Genomic DNA, 17,564 nt, shown 5'->3' on the forward strand with positions numbered 1-17,564 from the left:
AAACAAAAGGACCCATCACTGACATCTCCGTGTAAGGGTGGAAAACACTCCCATTTTGAAACCCTTTTAGTCCAATGGTCTTTCCCTGAATGAGGCAGCTCCCATGTTCCTAATAGAAGTCATGATTATAAAGCTGTTAGCTTATCTTGAGTACTGCAGAATACTTGGTTTGCAACATGTTTGTTACTCCCTCCAATAACATTTGCTCTAAAAATGTGGAAAGTTGTGCTTTTAAATGTAGAATGGACTCGATCATATAATACTATTTCTTGCTGTTTGGGGGGGGGGGTGTGAGAAAGAGAGAAAAAGAAGCACAACATTAAGTTAGCCTCAAAACAAAAATGTTTTGGAAAATTATACCACCTCATAATTCTTGGTTACCTCGTATCTGTTAGACCAATAAATCTTCATATCTTCATTTCCACATCACAGCATCATGCAGTGTGCAAGATGGCAAACTCCCTGGCAATGAAGGACAGCTTGTTTTCCCTGAGCATCCTAAGCAATTTTATCAGGACAACCAGTGAGTAGCTGAAGTCCCTTTTCAGAAACTGTACCTAGTATCATGCACCTGTGCTTTATTGATTGCCAACTAGAATTCAGTCCTTGTACATCAATCCAGGTTGTGCGTTTGGACTCTGCTCGTCCCAGAAGGAATGCACATACTGCTGAATTTTACCCACTTTGATGTGGAATCCGATATATACTGTGACTATGATGCCTTGTCAGTGATTTCTAAGGACAATAGGCTCCTTGGTGAGTGTCTTCTTCAAAATATATATGGCACCAGGCTGCACATTTTCCCAAATGAAAAGCAGGCGGTTCTTGTATAGTTGACAAGTTGGATAGGATATCAAAATTTGGTGCCAGCACATGCCGTACTGAAGTGAACACATGGTGTGCCTTGGTGACCTCTCCAAACAGGAATTTCACCTATGGGAACTATGTGGCATGGACACAAAAATCACCCCTGTTTTCCTCTGAAGTCTTGGCTACCATAGTAGTGCTTTGCTTCCTAGTATGCCTGACACTGAGTGAGGCCATCCATGCCCAACAGCCTAGGGGAGGGTGTGAATGTGGAGGAGCTTTGCTTTCCCTCCTTGATATTGGAGGGCCCTCACCCACATTGACTGAATCATTTTCACGTTGACGAAAGTTACAGTTGAAAATGGTGCGTGGCCAGCTGAGCAGAGAATAAGAAGACAGGAAAGAGTTATCCTCCTCTCTCATCTGCCTTGCCCACATTCCTGCTTGAGATGGCCCGATCCTGACCTCGCTTTTCCTTTCTGAAGGGTTTTTGGAATTTCATGTGGAATGATGCTCCAGACACTTAGACAGAGCTGAGTATTCAGAGGTGTTTTGGGGCGCAGAAACCCAAAACAAGCTTTGCTGCTAAGATACCCGCAATGAACACAGCTGAAGTCTGGATACAAATGCTAAGTTGAGCCTGACATATATTAAAGCAATTTTGGGTTGACTCTTCTCCTTCTGAATCTTATATAGCCACCAGGTTACACATTGTTGTTGTAAATTAGACTGAATCAGTGGTGTGCGGTGACTTTTTTTTGAAGGGGAACAGTTAGGGCCAGAGGTGCCAGCTTGCAAGGGTGACAGGGGGCGGTGGGGGGGGGGATATTGGGTGTGGGATGCCCCAACATCCTGACGTTGTGCAAGCCTGGTGATTCCCTTCCTAACCTGGGCAGAAGCATCCCAGGCTTGGGGAAGGAGGTGCCAGTGCTCTGACAGTATGCTGGCGCTCTCCTGCCTCCTTCCCCAAGCTGGGTGGGCTTTGGGAAGATGGCAGAGGCGGACTTTTGGACTCGTCAGAGCATTGTACCTCTCTCTCTAAGCCAGACAGAAGCTTCCTGGATTTTAGGATGGAGGCCCCTAGTCTCCCTAGTCCACTGATCACACACCACTGGCTTGAATATTATGGTCCTAATCATACCTACTCAGAAGCAGCTTCTTCTCAGATTAGCAGAACCACTCAGTAAATATTAGCAAAATTACATTGATAAAATTAACGTCTTTCAGGGAAATTCTGTGGCAAGGAGCCCCCGTTACCGATTTTGGTTGGTTCCAATAGCCTAAGGCTAAAATTTGTATCTGATAACAAAGAACATGGATCTGGGTTCTCTATGATATACCAAACGATTGAGCCAGCTTCTCTTCAAGGTAAGTATCAATACTTTCTAATAATATATGAGAGGCCAAGGAGGCTTCACAATATATATGGATTACAGGCACTAGATCTATTACTTTATAAATTGCAATGCTTTTTGTGTACCTTATCAGTCCTTACATGGGAGTGCTATGATTTGTAGCTTCAGCAGTCATTGGTCAAGATGCAATTAGAACACAGACTTACCATTCAAAAGGGTTTGGTGTTGATGGTGAAGAACTGAGCAGTTGCACAATTATTAATATAAGTGGACCACATGAGTCTTTTACAGACTTAGGTCTGAAGGTCTGGAGGAAAAAATGACTACCTATTCTTCAAATACCCATATTTAGAAAGTTCTCTTATTACCAAATTGACTCTTGGAAGTCCATTGAAGCAATCCTTTAATAAATAAAACAACCACCACCTTTTACTATAAGCATAATGAGCCCACAAAAGCTTCCTCTGGTTTATAGTTTGCCAAGGGGCTATTTAAATTGTCTCACTTTTGCTTCACTGTCTTTCTAGACTCTGGCTGTGGATCTATTGCCATACTCTTTGAGGAAGGAACAGTGCAAAGCATGCACTATCCCGAGGCTTACAATAATCTGGCAGATTGTCAATGGATTGTTCAAGCTCCAGAAAACCACGTGGTCAAGGTACAAGGCAGGGCTGATTTACTGACATCAGCATAAAGGGTTTCCTCTGAACGCCATAAGTTTGATTCCAACCTTCACAAGCAACGTAACATTTCGCTCATGAGGCTGCCTTATTTTGGTGCTGTTTTATTATTAGTTAACATATAGTATCTTGCAGTGTTGGGATATTATTTAAATACGGTGGGTAGTATTCAACTAGGTTTTACTCAGGGTAAAACTTCATGAAGATGACTAAGGCAGATCCATTAATTCCAATAGACCTCCTCTAAGTAAATCTTAGTTGAATACCACTGTGTGTGGATTCTTTCTTTCTTTCTTTCTTTCTTTCTTTCTTTCTTTCTTTCTTTCTTTCTTTCTTTCTTTCTTTCTTTCTTTCTTTGTAAGTTTCAGTGTCCTATCATAGAATCATAGAGTTGGAAGAGACCACAAGGGCCATCCAGTCCAACCCCCTGCCAAGTAGAAACACCATCAAAGCATTCTTGTCATATGCCTGTCAAGCCTCTGCTTAAAGACCTCCAAAGAAGGAGACTCCACCACACTCCTTGGTAGCAAATTCCACTGCCGAACAGCTCTTACTGTCAGGAAGTTCTTCCTAATGTTTAGGTGGAATCTTCTTTCTTGTAGTTTGAATCCATTGCTCCGTGTCCGCTTCTCTGGAGCAGTAGAAAACAACCTTTCTCCCTCCTCTATATGACATCCTTTTATATATTTAAACATGGCTATCATATTTTGAACCTGTCTGTCTTCAAACTCATTCATACATTTTGGGGGGTAGCTTTATGTGACTGTGACACCTTTGCTATGTTCATATAATATAGGGGTGTAGGTTGTATGTGATGCTGTCTCCTCTGCTTACCTTCTTGTGGTAAATCAATAATTCATTCTCAAATATGAATTTCAGACACTAGAAAATGAAGTATACTCTTTTTCTTTCTGGCAGCAACCATCTCCAGCCATCTTTCATCACATTCTTTTACAAATGTCGTCCTAGACCAGTGCCCCAATATGATTTGCATTTCTAAAATGTTGGAGTGTACTCTGCTCCCAAGTATTAATGTCTTATCTGTTAATACTCCCCAGTATTCATGTTATTTCTGTACAGCGTCTTATCGGAGGCCTCCAGTGACTGCAATGACAGTCCTTTCCCTAGGAGTGAGTCCCAATTAATTGACTGGAACTGATTTCTGAGTGTGGTTTGTGTTGTGTGATCTATTAATAAAGATAATAGCTATTCCTTTTATATTTGTAATATGTGTTACAACATACTGCGTTCCTGATAAAAGTGTATTTAATATTATTTTTCCTTGATAGAAATTATGAATTTGTATTTAAGGCTGCAATATTATGCATGTTGGACTTACTTCTGAGTAAAAGGCTTAGGGTAGGGCTGCACATCACTTGTCAATGATTCTAAACTTCTTTATAAACTTGACAACATTTTAATTTTAAAAATGTTTTAAGACCTTGGGGCCCCAGAGGTTGCCACCCACATTTTGATACATGCAAGCATTGTAGACTGCAATCAAGCATAAAGTGTGGATCTGCTTTGATTTGTAAATTATAATAAATTAGAATGTTTGCATTTGGGGGTGTGCAGAGCAATCCTATGCATGTTTATTCTGATGTAAGCCTCAGTGTGCTCCATGTGCACATTTATTCCAGCCTTTATTGCAGCATTAATCTATGCCTTGTTTAAATAGTATTTTCTTACTTGCCATAGGCAGGGCAGCAATTTAGTTTCCTTGGTAACACTGCTGAATGATCTATGGCCATTAAGAAAAATATTTGAAACTAAACCTCTTTGTGTTTGATGAACACCAGGGTTTTTTGTTTGTTTGTTTGAAGCTCACATATGAAAATTTTGAACTGGAGGAAAATGAAGGCTGCAGTTATGACTCAGTGACAGTGTATGAAAATGTTGCAAAGGATAATGCAATAGGTTTGTTTTTTATACTTGTTTCTAACACTGTGCACTAAATGAGATTTGAGTCCATTGCCAGGATTCCTTTCTTCCCAGTTGGGTTTCAGTACCCAAAATAAGTCCAGTTGGGGGGAACGTAGTGGGTGGGGTGGCAGCACTGCAAGAAATGGATTCATTTCACGACACACCATGTAGACACCTGGTTCTTAGAACTGGCCTCCATCCCTACTTCAAGTGAGCGAGTCTTCTTCAAGTGATTGAGGTAGGCTGCATTTTTAAACAAGGGGATCAGTTGCCATCACATGTAGTCACACTGTTTTTTACTATTCGGCTAATCTTGCATTACACACACACACACACACACACACACACACATACACACACGAGATAGCATAATTACAACTCACAGGGAAACCTCTAGTCAGTATCTGAAACTGCATTATACTTTTTCACTCTACAAATTCCTTTAATTTATATCAAGGAAATAGTAGCAGTGACTTAACACACAGAGTGTAATAATAATAATAATAATAATAATAATAATAATAATAATAATAATAATAATTTATTATTTATACCCCGCCCATCTGGCTGGGTTTCCCCAGCCACTCTGGGCGGCTTCCAACAGAAAATAAAACACAGTAATCTATTAAACATTAAAAGCCTCCCTGAACAGGGCTGCCTTCTGATGTCTTCTAAAAGTCTGGTAGTTGTTTTCCTCTTTGACATCTGTTGGGAGGGCGTTCCACAGGGCAGGTGCCACCACCGAGAAGGCCCTCTGCCTGGTTCCCTGCAACTTGGCTTCTCGCAACGAGGGAACTGCCAGAAGGCCTTCGGTGCTGGACCTCAGTGTCTGGGCAGAGTGATGGAGGTGGAGACGCTCCTTCAGGTATACTTGACCGAAGGTATACTTGACCTTTAAAGCCATTTAGGGCTTTTAAGGTCAACACCAACACTTTGAATTGTGCTCGGAAACGTACTGGGAGCCAATGTAGATCTTTCAAGACAGGTGTTATGTGATCTCGGCGGCCGCTCCCAGTCAGCAGTCTAGCTGCCGCATTCTGGAGCAAGCATTTTAGTATAGCACTTTCCCCCCTTCTCCCCTGCCTCTCCTCCTGTTATGGGGGTTCTCCCAACCCCCCTGAGCAGATTTGTGGAGGGTGCAGGGGAGAAGTCCTGTTTCACTAGTGGAACTCATTGCACTGACTTTCAATGGTGCATCAGTTTAATGGGATCTGACCCAATATTCATATAAAGAGTTTGTTACCACAAAGGATGCCATTTTTTTTTTAACGACACCCGATGGATTTAACGTTTTGTATGCTGAGATGCAGGGAAGTTGTTTCTGTTCTGCTGTGAACCTTGCTGCTTACCTTCTTTAGCTCGATCCTGTGGATTTGCTGTCCCAGCACCAGTTGTGAGTTCCTCTAGTACCATGCTGGTCAAGTTTCATTCAGATGAGACAGAGACGTTTGGTGGATTCAAAGCCAGATTTTCGTTCATCTCTGTTGCAGGTAACGGAAAATGGAGGATTATTCTAGCCCTAGAAGAAAGTTGATTTGAGGAATTCTGACAATGACTCTCCCCTCTTTCTTTTTAAAACTAGATCTAGACATATCAAATTCGAGCAGTGAAGTAATCCTTCCGGAAGAAATAAGTGATGCCTCAAATGAAACTGACATTCCTGGTAAATCATCTTCTGTGAAGGTATCCTTTGGTAGGAGCAGGGAAAGGGCAAAATGAATGTAGAGAGGAGTCCAGGGTTTAGTTTGTAGATATTCTATATAGGTATTCTATAGGTATTCTAGATATTCTATGAATTCTACATACACACCACGTTTGGCTGGAAAATGTGTTTTCCTAATAAGGCAAATCCAAAATATATTGCAGACTTCACTGCCTCTATTGCATCTTTTACTAGCCATCCAGTGAAGCTCCTCCAAACAGTTCAGATGTTCTTGGCACCTGAGGGAGTTTCCTTGGAGCCCTCTGTGGCTCACTGTTTATAAGACATTTTGAGGGTAAAGTTGTATGACTGTAGTGATATTGATCCCATAGTTCATGCAGAACAAGCATGAATCTTGATCATGGTCAATCTGGATCATGGTAAACAAAAGCCTGGCCAGCAGGGCATGCTTGGGCAGTCTCAGGGTGTGATGAAAGGGGTAGCGCTTGAAATAGTCATTGGCCAATTTCTAACACACCGATTCTTGGGATGGTGACTGAGAAGGTTGTGGCAGAACAGCTGCAGGCATTCTTGGCTGAAACTGGTTAGCCCGACCAATTTCAGTCTGGTTGGCCTGGTTTAGAGGCCAAATCAGCCTAGCTTGTCCGGATAAATGACCTCCACTGGGAGAAAAACAAAGGGAATCTAATTATTTTGCTTCATCTCAGTGCGGCTTGTGATACCATCGGCCGTGGTGTCCTCCCAGACCAGCTCCGTGAAACTGGTGTCAGGGTAGTTTATGGTAGTTCTGGTTCTACCTGCAGGGTTGGTTCCATAGAGTCACACTGGGGCATTTATGCTATGGGATGCTGCAGGACCCTATCTTATTGCAGTGTTAGTTAACATCTATATGAAGACACCTGGAAGGATCATTGGGGGGATATGGAGCAAAGTATTATTAGTATGCTGATGATGCATGACTCTGTCTTTTCATAATGTCTGAACTTGGAGTGGTCATGCAGGCTCTGGACCAGTATCTGACCACAGCTGCGGGCTGGATGAGGGCCAGTGAACTGAGCTTAACTCCTGGCAAAACAGGTGGCCTTGGTGGCTAAGGGTACCTTTTGCCAGCTTTGGTTGGTTAGGCAGCTACAGCTGTTCCTGGACTAAGATGGTTTGGCCACTGTGATCTTGGATTACTGCAGGGTGCTCTGTTCTGGGATTCTCTTTGACTTAACCTAGAAGCTGCTGCTGGCTCAGAATGCAGTTGCTAAATTGCTGATTGGGGTACCCCATTGACACTATGTAACGCTTCTGCTAAAGGAGATGCACTGGTTGCCAATTTGCTACCAGGAACCATTCACATTTTGCTTTGATCATCTAAAGCCCTAAAAAAATTGGCACCACCATAAAGTCTTGTCCGCTGTATCCCTACCTGGCAACCACACTCTTCAGATGGAGCACTGCTGAGAATACCACATGTCCCAGAGATGCACTTACCCTGAACTAGAAATTGGACTTTTGGTGTTGCAGCTCCAGCATTCTGGAATCAATTACCAGCTGAAATCAGACAGCCACCTCGTCTGATGATGTTTAGGTGCCTGTGGAAGACATTTTGGTTGAGGAAGGCTTTCCCCGTGCTGCATCCCAATCATTTTATGGACGATCAGTTTTATATCTGATGAACTTGTTCTGTTTTTCCAATTTTTATGGATAGCCTGACTGTTTTAGAGTTGGTTTAACTCATTTTATTGTTCTTGGGATGTGTGATGGTGTGTTGAATTCTGTTTTTACCGTGTACACTGCATTGATGGGTTTATTTTGCAAAGCAGTCTGTAAATTCAACAGTTGTTGCTGTTACTATGTTAGTGTAAGACTAAGCAGGCTGCTAAGGTCAGCAAATGAGAACTTGCCTGGGATAGCTGCTCCTTCCCACCAGTAGTGGCTTTTGGCACAGAGAGAGAGAGAGAGAGAGAGAGGAAAAGGCTCCCTTCTCCATCATCACCATGCTGTGACTGGTGGTTGTTCTGGCCAATGAACTGTTTCATTAGCCACCACTGAAACACCATCCTATCATTTGCCTGCAAGTCCTACTAAATCCAGTGGGACTTTAATATTAAATAGAAGCTGCCTCTGTAGAATCAGCCAAATGTGGGCAGCTTTCTCCCCCCCTTTTTTAAAAAACACAATTTTTATTAAAGATTTTCTTGGTTTACAAATGTACATGCATTGTGTCTTTTTCAGCTTGTAAAGTCTTTTCTACAGATCTTGTACATTTAAGTGTTGTATAGAGTATAAAGTTGGGGAAGAAAAGAAGGGAGAGAGGAGGAGTGGTGAGATTTATACATGGGCAGCTTTATTCTGTAATAGGCACAAGTTGTTGTTGTTTCTGCAATGTGCAATAGCTTTTCCTCTTTTCTATATTGCCAGGTGACATTTGTGGAGTAGCATCCAACCAGCCCAGGTTTCTTTTCAGCCGGATAGTTGGAGGCGAAGAAGCTGTACCCTATTCTTGGCCTTGGCAGGCAAGCATACAGATTTTGGGAGAAAACATCTGCGGAGGCGCAGTTCTTACAAGCACATGGGTGGTGACTGCTGCTCACTGTTTTACAGGGAAGTAAGTTCTATGTTATGCCTTAGGAACAATAGTTCACAGCGCCTGAACAGTTTGGAAAGCACATTAACAAATGCATTATTTAGAGTCTCATCCTATGAATGTCTACTTATGACTACGTATTGATAAGTGTGTATACCATCCTTCACCAGCCTGCTGAAGATTTAGACTACTGTGCTGGCTGCAGTTCGAATCCCCGCAATGGGGTGAGCTCCCGTTGCTCGGTCCCAGCTCCTGCCAACCTAGCAGTTTGAAAGCATGTCAAAGTGCAAGTAGATGAATAGGTACTGCTCCGGCAGGAAGGTAAACAGCATTTCCGTGTGCTGCTCTGGTTCCTCAGAAGTGGCTTAGTCATGCTGGCCACATGACCTGGAAGTTGTCTGCAGACAAACGTCGGCTCCCTTGGCCTATAGAGCGAGATGAACGCCGCAACCCCAGAGTCGTTCGTGACTGGACTTAACTGTCAGGGGTCCTTTACTTTTTTATCTCCCATAACATGAACTTCCCACTCCCATTTCTCACCATACTAGAAGAATTCAAAGAAGGTAACATATCTCTTGGTGGGTCATTTACCACCCCAGAAAGTTCTGAAGACCCGTCATCACACCCAGAGTAACTAGGGATAGCAAAACAGCAGATAAATGAAAGTGTGTGTAGGTTTGGCGAACTCTTGGCAGACTACATACCAAATTGCAAGAGACTGGAGGATTTATATTCCTCTGGTACCCACAAAAAATGTTGCCAATTTTATATGACTTCCTGCTCCCACGCCATCAGGAAGATTGAGGTTCTTCATTTAATATAAAACCAGAGCAACCATTTCTTGACCTAAACTATGCTTCTCCCTTCCCCATGGCCAAATCAGTGCCACATTGACGTATAAGCTAAACAAGCTATAGCTTAGGGCCCCACTTTCTTGGGGGCCCCCAAAAAATTTAAAGAAAAAACCGATGTACATTTCCAAAATATAAGATAAAAAACAATTAAAATAAAGCCTACATATAGTTAGAGCTTAATCATTATTTCACTATCAATATTCTTCGTCTTAATTGTATTTCAGTTCAACAATTACTTTGATAAAATACATATTTTGTTATGTGCAAATGGCTTTAGATACCTATTAGGTCCCTAAATTACCATATAGCATATATTCAACACAAAAAACAGTGACAATTTGTTGTTGACAAAGGACAGCTGGACAAACAAAGGGCACCGTTAACTTCTGTAGCTTAGGGCCTCATCAAACCTAAATCTGGCCCTGGGCCAAATTGCAACACTTAAGGTCTCTCCAGTCACTGTATCTACCGGTATGTATCATGAACACATAGGTTCTAAAACACACAGTGAGCCTCTTAAGAGTGCAGGAGGCTCTGTGCTTCACTCTGCACCTCCAACTCAAAAAGTGCAACAGTGTTAACAAGCTGGGCAGAGCCAGCCTGAGCATTCCTACTGCCTCCTTCCTCACCTTGTGGGTTTCCTATGCATTTGAAGAGGTGTTTCGTGGCACTTGTGCGGAAATCAGTTGTTTTTATGAGTAGTATCGATCTCTTCCAGCAAATCCCGATATCTACTCAGAAGTAAGTCCCGCTTTGTTTAGACTTCAGCGCAAATCAAATTTGTTCCTATTCCGTGTGTATTCGGAATCCCTGTGTGGATGGGAGTAACACATTAGCATGCTTGAATGAAAATGTGTGGTACAGATTGTTGGAAGAAACTTCCGGGTTTGTTTTAACCAATTGCATTCTCTGTAAAGGGAAAAATACAGAGATTTTTGGAGTGTGGTTGCTGGAGCTCACGACATCAGAGAACAAGAACATAATAGTCAGGTTAGTACAAGTTATTCTGTATTTATGGAAGGAACATGTCCTTATCCCGCAACATGCACAAAGAATTCTATCCCTCCCCCCATGGCTATGGGAGCAAAATGAAAAAGAGTTTTGCATGAAGTGTATTTTCAAATACATCTATCATCTGTCTGTCTGTCTGTCTGTCTGTCTGTCTGTCTGTCTGTCTGTCTGTCTGTCTATATATCATCATCTATCTATCTGTCATGATGGACTTCATAGTGAAGACTGAGCCTCTTGGGCTTGCTGATCAGAAGGTTGGCGGTTCAAATCCCCTCAACGGGGTGAGCTCCCATTGTTCGGTCCCAGCTCCTGCCAACCTAGCAGTTCGAAAGCATGTCAAAGTGCAAGTAGATGAATAGGTACTGCTCCGGCAGGAAGGTAAACAGCATTTCCGTGTGCTGCTCTGGTTCCTCAGAAGCGGCTTAGTCAAGCTGGCCACATGACCCGGAAGCTGTCTGCAGACAAACGTCGGCTCCCTTGGCCTATAGAGCGAGATGAACGCCACAACCCCAGAGCCGTCTGTGACTGAATTTAACTGTCAGGGGTCCTTTACCTTTTTTTTTAGGTGACTACCAGTATACATGTTGTTCTATAACTGCCAATCACAAAACGAAAACTCTTTCTAAAACAGTGATTGAGCTATACTCATTCATTCTGATAAACTACCTGAAATGTAGTTGTGCATGAAATGTAGTTGTGCATGAGAAGTGTGCATGCACACGAAAGCTCATACCAAAATATAAACTTAGTTGGTCTTTAAGGTGCTACTGAAGGAATTTTTTTATTTTGCTTCGACTCAGACCAACACGGCTACCCACCTGTAACTAGTACCTGAAATGTGTTTTTAAAAATTGTTTTTATTAATGATTTCCTTGGGTTACAATACTACAAGCATTGTCTCTACTTTCATATCATGAAGTCCCTTCTAAAATTGGTTTTGTTCGATGTGAGACTTTAATGTTGTATAGAGTATAAAGTTGGAGGGAAGTGGGGAGAAGGGTAGAGCAGTCTTTGAGCTGCTGACACCCTGCTGTGATTTCCTATTTCTAGAAAAGATTGGTGAAACAGTACATTCTGCATCCAGATTTTAACATCACGACTACAGATTCAGACATAGCACTGGTGGAACTCACTGAGCCTTTAGAATTCAATCATTATGTTCGTTCTGTGTGTCTGCCTGAAAAAGACGAAAAGGTTGAGGCTTCCAAGGTGTGTGTCATTACAGGTTGGGGCATCCATTATGAAGGTGAGTGCATATTCCTTTCAGTAAGAATTTTGTGTTCATCTATTAACCAGAATGATTGCTAGCCATTCCTTTTTCATTAGGGACTGGTGGAGAAGAGGGGTTCATGAGCTGAAAATGTGGACTACAAAACAATTAAGTTCATGCAAGTTAAGCTTGGCATGTGAAGGAGAAAAAATAATGTTCTCTTCACATTTGAGGAGCTTATATCTGAATCTAAGTTTTTGCTGTATCCTCTTTTTAACCCCTCAAGATGGAGAACATTCTAGGAAACTCCATCAACTTGAAGTTCCTATTTTGGTTTCTGAAGAATGTCAGAAATACTATATGAACCATCCGGGTGGTCTGAACAAGCGGATGTTCTGTGCCGGATTTCCTACTGAAGGAGGAAAGGATGCGTGTACAGTAAGCAGTCAGAGTAAATGCATTCTATTCAACCAGGAATTAACAAGGTCTGTGCAATAATTCTGCAAGCACCCAGCAAAACAGGGACCGATAACTTTATTAGAGCCAAGGCAAAGCTTCTTGGTTCTTGTCTAGCCATAACTAGTGGAAAATGAAACTAGGGATTGGCAAATTTACCCCATGAGAGGTCTTCTAATTCATTCATTCATTCATTCATTCATTCATTCATTCATTCATTCATGTATGTCATGGTAGAAGCTGAGATGAGATATATGTTTTTCTAAGATCTCGTAAGCATGTTTGATTTTTGCCATGTGCAAAGCCATGAATGAGAAAGCTGTTGAACAAGGACAATGGATATTAATCAATATCTCATGATTTCTCCGGCTAGTGGCCTCTCCATTTCCACCTCCTGTGGTTACTTCACCTCCCCACTGTTTTTTAAACAATGTTTTGCCGTTATCTTAGTGCTCTGCCTCATTCTGAGGAAGAGGGCCCTTCTTCAGAGTGAAGCGTGGTGAGGGGGTGAGGCAGTCAGGAAAGCATCACTTTGCTGCAGAATCTAGTCTATAACTGCTTGAAGGTCTCATATGAATGTTAGTGCAACTGTTTTGTTGGCAGGAAACCTCATCTGAAATATTATTTTTGGTCACTATTCCTTATTACTTACTCTGCAATAGTGTCTCTTACCATATCACTCCAGAAACAGAGCTCTATAGCTTGCTATCTTTCACTCTGTTGACCACCTACTTGCTGTCAAACCTGTTTGCTGGCAAATGGTAAAAGAAGAATGAGCAGCTTAAAGCTGGCAACAGTGGTGGCCGCAGGAGACAGGCTCTGCATTCATTTCTTTGTTGCTAGCTTCAGCCTACAGTCTGAAGGTAAGGACGCGAATAGCAATACCCCTTAATATTTAGAAAATGCAAGTAGCACAATACCTGTGGCAAATCAGAATGTGTAAACTGAGGTCACACTGGTGGCTCTTGAAAGTACATTTCCTTACAAATAAGTATATATATTAATTTTAAGCTCTATTCATTTTTATTAGGGTGATTCAGGAGGTCCACTGGTTTGTCCATCAGAAGAGTCAAGCTACTACACCCTTAATGGAATAATAAGCTGGGGTCATGGTTGTGGAAGAACTGGCTACCCAGGAGTTTATACGAATGTTGCGTCTTTCACCAATTGGATCGGTCAGCACATATATGGAACCAGTAGGCATCTGTTTATTTTAACAGCAGCATCCAATCTGGAGGGACACTTTCTAGGGAGGGGTGTCCAGTATGCTCCCACAGACATGTATGGAATATAGAAGTGTCACAGACCTTCTGGCACCCCCTGCACGTGTTAGAGAAGATGGAAGCAGTGCTAATGTAATTGCACACATGCACCTGCTCTGGGACAAAGTCCTGTGCTTCTTGTCTTTGGGCACAAGAAGGCAACATAAACACATCACACGTGTGTTCACCTCCTCTGGAGAATCACCAGGATACCCAGGGTCTTGTTGAATGAGAGAAACAGAAAGTGGGGAGACAGCATGAAGACGTAGTGCTGGATTTAGGGGGTGAGGGGGTTCCTCTCCACAGGATGCCGAGCAGAGGGAGTGCATCATCATCATCATCATCATCATACCTATATTTATATAGATGTGCAGAACAGAAGGCCATCATTAAACAGAAGGAGGGAGTCAAAATAAGGAATATTTAGGGAGGGGATGCCAAATTTTGTCCTCGCTCAGGGTTTTACCAAAGTCCAGCCCTGAAAAATGTCTGGTCTCCTAGTGCAGGAGCTAGTTCTGTTCCTCCCACCTTCTCTCGCTCTGCCTACCACACATACTACCGTAAGGCCATGACTTCCCCTACTTACGTTGGTGAAGACCCTAGCTCTATCACAAAGGCTTGTTCCACAATAAATTGGCCTTCAGGCTTCCACAATACTCTTGCTTGGTTTTGCTCAAGTGAACCACAACAGCTGCTGCTTTGCAGTTATTGGTCACCTGAAAATGTACAGCGGACAATCAGGTTAAGCAATGACTACATTATTTCCCATGCCAATGTATTTTATTGCAGTGATACCATGCAGGCTTCATCCACGAATGATCCACCTTGTCAAACACTTTAATTAGAGGTTCTTAACCCATGTGAGGCACCTGTCTAAAACCCCATTTCTCCTTCAACCTCCCTATGGCCTTTTCCTGTTTGCCTCCCCTCTCCCCATTTCTCTCTCAGTTCTGTATATTAAAATGATTCCTTCATCTCTTCCAATCAACTGTGGCTGCACCAACACTGACCCTAGGCTGGGGTTCCAAGACTCACAAAATTGTGTTCACCTATTGAAACTGGAACACAAGTGTGAAGTGCTTTGAACCTCTAGGAATGCAACCTCTGGGGTCTTTTCGAATTCATCACAAGTGGTAGTGGCACTTAATTAAAAGCCATTGTTAGAGAGGGTTGTTTTCCCCATAAGCATAGGTGGACCTAGGCTCCCTGGCACCCACACATCTGTGCACCTTTCACCTTTCACAAGGAGATATCTGCACCTCCAAAGCTAGGAAAGACCATGAACCAGAAACTCAAAAGCTTTGCTTTTTCTCACCTTTCACGCTCTGCCAGTGACTTCCTTCATGGCCATCAGGGTCAGCTCCACCTCCTCTCCTCCTCTGCCATTGGTCCATCTGCTTCCCTGCCTCCTTCCACTCACTGCTTTCACTTCTGTCTTTTTCCTCTTCCTGCAACTCTTCCTGGCTCCCCACCATTCTTTCTTCCCTCCTCTCACACTTCTAATAGCACTGCTCCGTCAAGGTGCCCAGAGAAGCTTGCATCCCTCACCCAGCCACCCAGAGCAGTGGAGGAGCAGCTCAGACAGCAGGCAGGAGGGCTCCCAGCCACTCTGAGCCAGAGTGGAGAGGCACAATTTTTGCACCTGTCCCCTGGTCTTGTGCCCTTGGCGGGGGCCGACCTTAACAACCCTAGGTATGCCCTTGCCCATAACAAGTTTGCCACAGCATTGTTATAATTAGATGGCTATGATCTCTTTGCTGTTTTATAGTTGGCCCTGACTGTCTTGCCTCTTTTGCAGACTCCACAAGCCAGGAATGAAGATCTTCTATGAATGTGAACATTTAAACCAACAGCTAAACCATGTGACTTGACAGCTTTGTTCCGAAGTGCATTACCTGGCTCATGTGTAGCAACTCTGTATCTAGAGTTCATGGACTGCATGTTTCATAATTAAAAGAAGACAAGGGCGTACCCACCATGCGGCAAGTTAGGGCAGCTGCCCTACTCTAGAAGCAGAGCTGGTGGGCAGAGGCGGAGCACAGCCCGGCAGAGCGCGAGTTCGCCATTCCCGCCGCACGGCGCTGCACCCTCCCTCCAGCTCCCCATCGCGCCCTCTGGCAAGGCCAAGCGCGGCGGGGAACCAGAGAGCGCGGCGCGGCGGGCAGGAACGCTGAACTCGCGCTCCGCTGGGCTGGGCTCCGCCTCCGCCCACCAGCCCTGCTGCTAGGGAGGGGCACAGCCCGGCGGAGCGCGAGTTCGCCGTTCCCGCCCGCCGCGCTGCGCCCTCCCTCCAGCTCCCCGTCGCGCCCTCTGGCAAGGCCAAGCGCGGCGGGGAACCAGAGAGCGCGGCGCGGCGGGCGGGAACGCTGAACTCGCGCTCCGCTGGGCTGGGCTCCGCCTCCGCCCACCAGCCCTGCTTCTAGGGAGGGGCACAGCCCGGCGGAGCGCGAGTTCGCTGTTCCCGCCCACTTTGTGGCCCCTCCCCTTCCGTGCCTTGGCCCCTCCCCTTGCCCCCCCTAGTTTTGATCCTGGGTACGCCCATGGAAGAAGAAGAAGAAGAAGAAGAAGAAGAAGAAGAAGGTGGTGGTGTAGCCTTCACATGGCTAAAATATATCAGTGCAGCTTTGGACACTTCCATTTAGAAATAATGTTGCTGCAATTCCATGCACAGTTCCCTAGGAGTAAGTCCCACTGAACTTACTGGGAGCATTTGAGTTTTCCCCAATGAAATGTTTCACGTGAATATTTTTTATAACGTAAGGGTACATAAATTATTTTTTGAAAATATATTAATATGCATTTTTTAATTTATCATGCCATATGACAGTAAGATCACTTTCAGACATCTAGAAGAAGCACATGTACTTTCTATTTCTTTTCTTCATGCTCTAGTCTTAGTAAAAAAAAAAAAAGGAGGTCTGCAACCTCCCCCCCCCCAAATATGGAGACATTTGTTCTGTCCTCACATTGGAATATTCATTTATTAATAAAGGTTTGATTGGTGTGTGCATATTTAAGTTTCTGTGTGCATTTAATGATTACTGTACTTAGGTAGAAGCACTTGATGAAGATTAAGGATAATTCATAGATTTATTGTAACCTGGAATAGTCACTACAGCCTTACAGTAAAGATAACTTTGTTTTTTTAATTGGTGTATGGTCTTTTTTAAAAGCACACTCTAAATTGCCTGTAGTTTGAAGCGAGGGCAAGGAAAATAGATGTCATTGGGTGGGGTGGGTGGTGCCATTGAACTCTTAATATGGCTGGATGTTAAGCAAAGCAAGAGGGCAAGACAACCTGGCTTGGTATTGAAGTCAGAGTGCCAGCATTGGCCAATTGTTCACTTTACTTGTAGAGTTTTGGAAGGGACCTGATGGGGGTGTGCATGTGTCTTGGAGGAGGGGAATGTCATGAAGAGTTTCAGCTGTTCATAATTTACTACTACACCATGGATTCCTCCTATCCCAGGATCCTAATACACCTCCAGGATCCTTCCATACTTCTGTAATTTTCCTGAATCTTTACTGGTTTTTTTTTTAAAAAAAATACAAATAAATATAGTTTATCAAATCACATGGGGCATTCTCCTATGGACCCGATGATGGACATTTAATCTTTATGTGATGGTTCGGAAACTGAGGTTTCTAATAAAGAGTGACTTTGATTCCTGCTCACAACCGCCAGGCTCACAGTGGCCAAACATTAGAAGTCGGCCGCATGAGATTTGCAAAACTATTGTGACTTCCAGATCTGGACCATTGCATTAA

General features: G+C 43.4%; 1 protein-coding gene across 4 annotated transcripts in view; it reads left to right on the forward strand.

Annotated features, from left to right (window-relative positions):
* Positions 1-15,817, forward strand: part of OVCH2 (ovochymase 2) — a 29,562-nt gene extending 13,745 nt beyond the window's left edge. For 3 of the 4 annotated variants that reach the window (XM_088667815.1, XM_088667818.1, XM_035118585.3), the window contains 13 exons: positions 433-523; positions 623-756; positions 2,035-2,175; positions 2,690-2,820; positions 4,666-4,759; positions 6,124-6,255; positions 6,348-6,428; positions 8,838-9,024; positions 10,775-10,847; positions 11,919-12,114; positions 12,365-12,516; positions 13,565-13,730; positions 15,595-15,817. In XM_088667815.1, coding sequence (XP_088523941.1) covers positions 433-523; positions 623-756; positions 2,035-2,175; positions 2,690-2,820; positions 4,666-4,759; positions 6,124-6,255; positions 6,348-6,428; positions 8,838-9,024; positions 10,775-10,847; positions 11,919-12,114; positions 12,365-12,516; positions 13,565-13,730; positions 15,595-15,614 — 1,598 coding nt within the window. In that variant the 3' untranslated portion in view covers positions 15,615-15,817. The remainder of the gene's footprint in view (positions 1-432; positions 524-622; positions 757-2,034; positions 2,176-2,689; positions 2,821-4,665; positions 4,760-6,123; positions 6,256-6,347; positions 6,429-8,837; positions 9,025-10,774; positions 10,848-11,918; positions 12,115-12,364; positions 12,517-13,564; positions 13,731-15,594) is intronic. The other variant, XM_088667820.1, reaches the window with a different exon arrangement.
* The last annotated feature ends 1,747 nt before the right edge of the window (positions 15,818-17,564 follow it).

Source organism: Zootoca vivipara, chromosome 1, assembly GCF_965207765.1.
Source record: "Zootoca vivipara chromosome 1, rZooViv2.hap1.1, whole genome shotgun sequence".
Classification (NCBI taxonomy): Eukaryota; Metazoa; Chordata; class Lepidosauria; order Squamata; family Lacertidae; genus Zootoca; species Zootoca vivipara.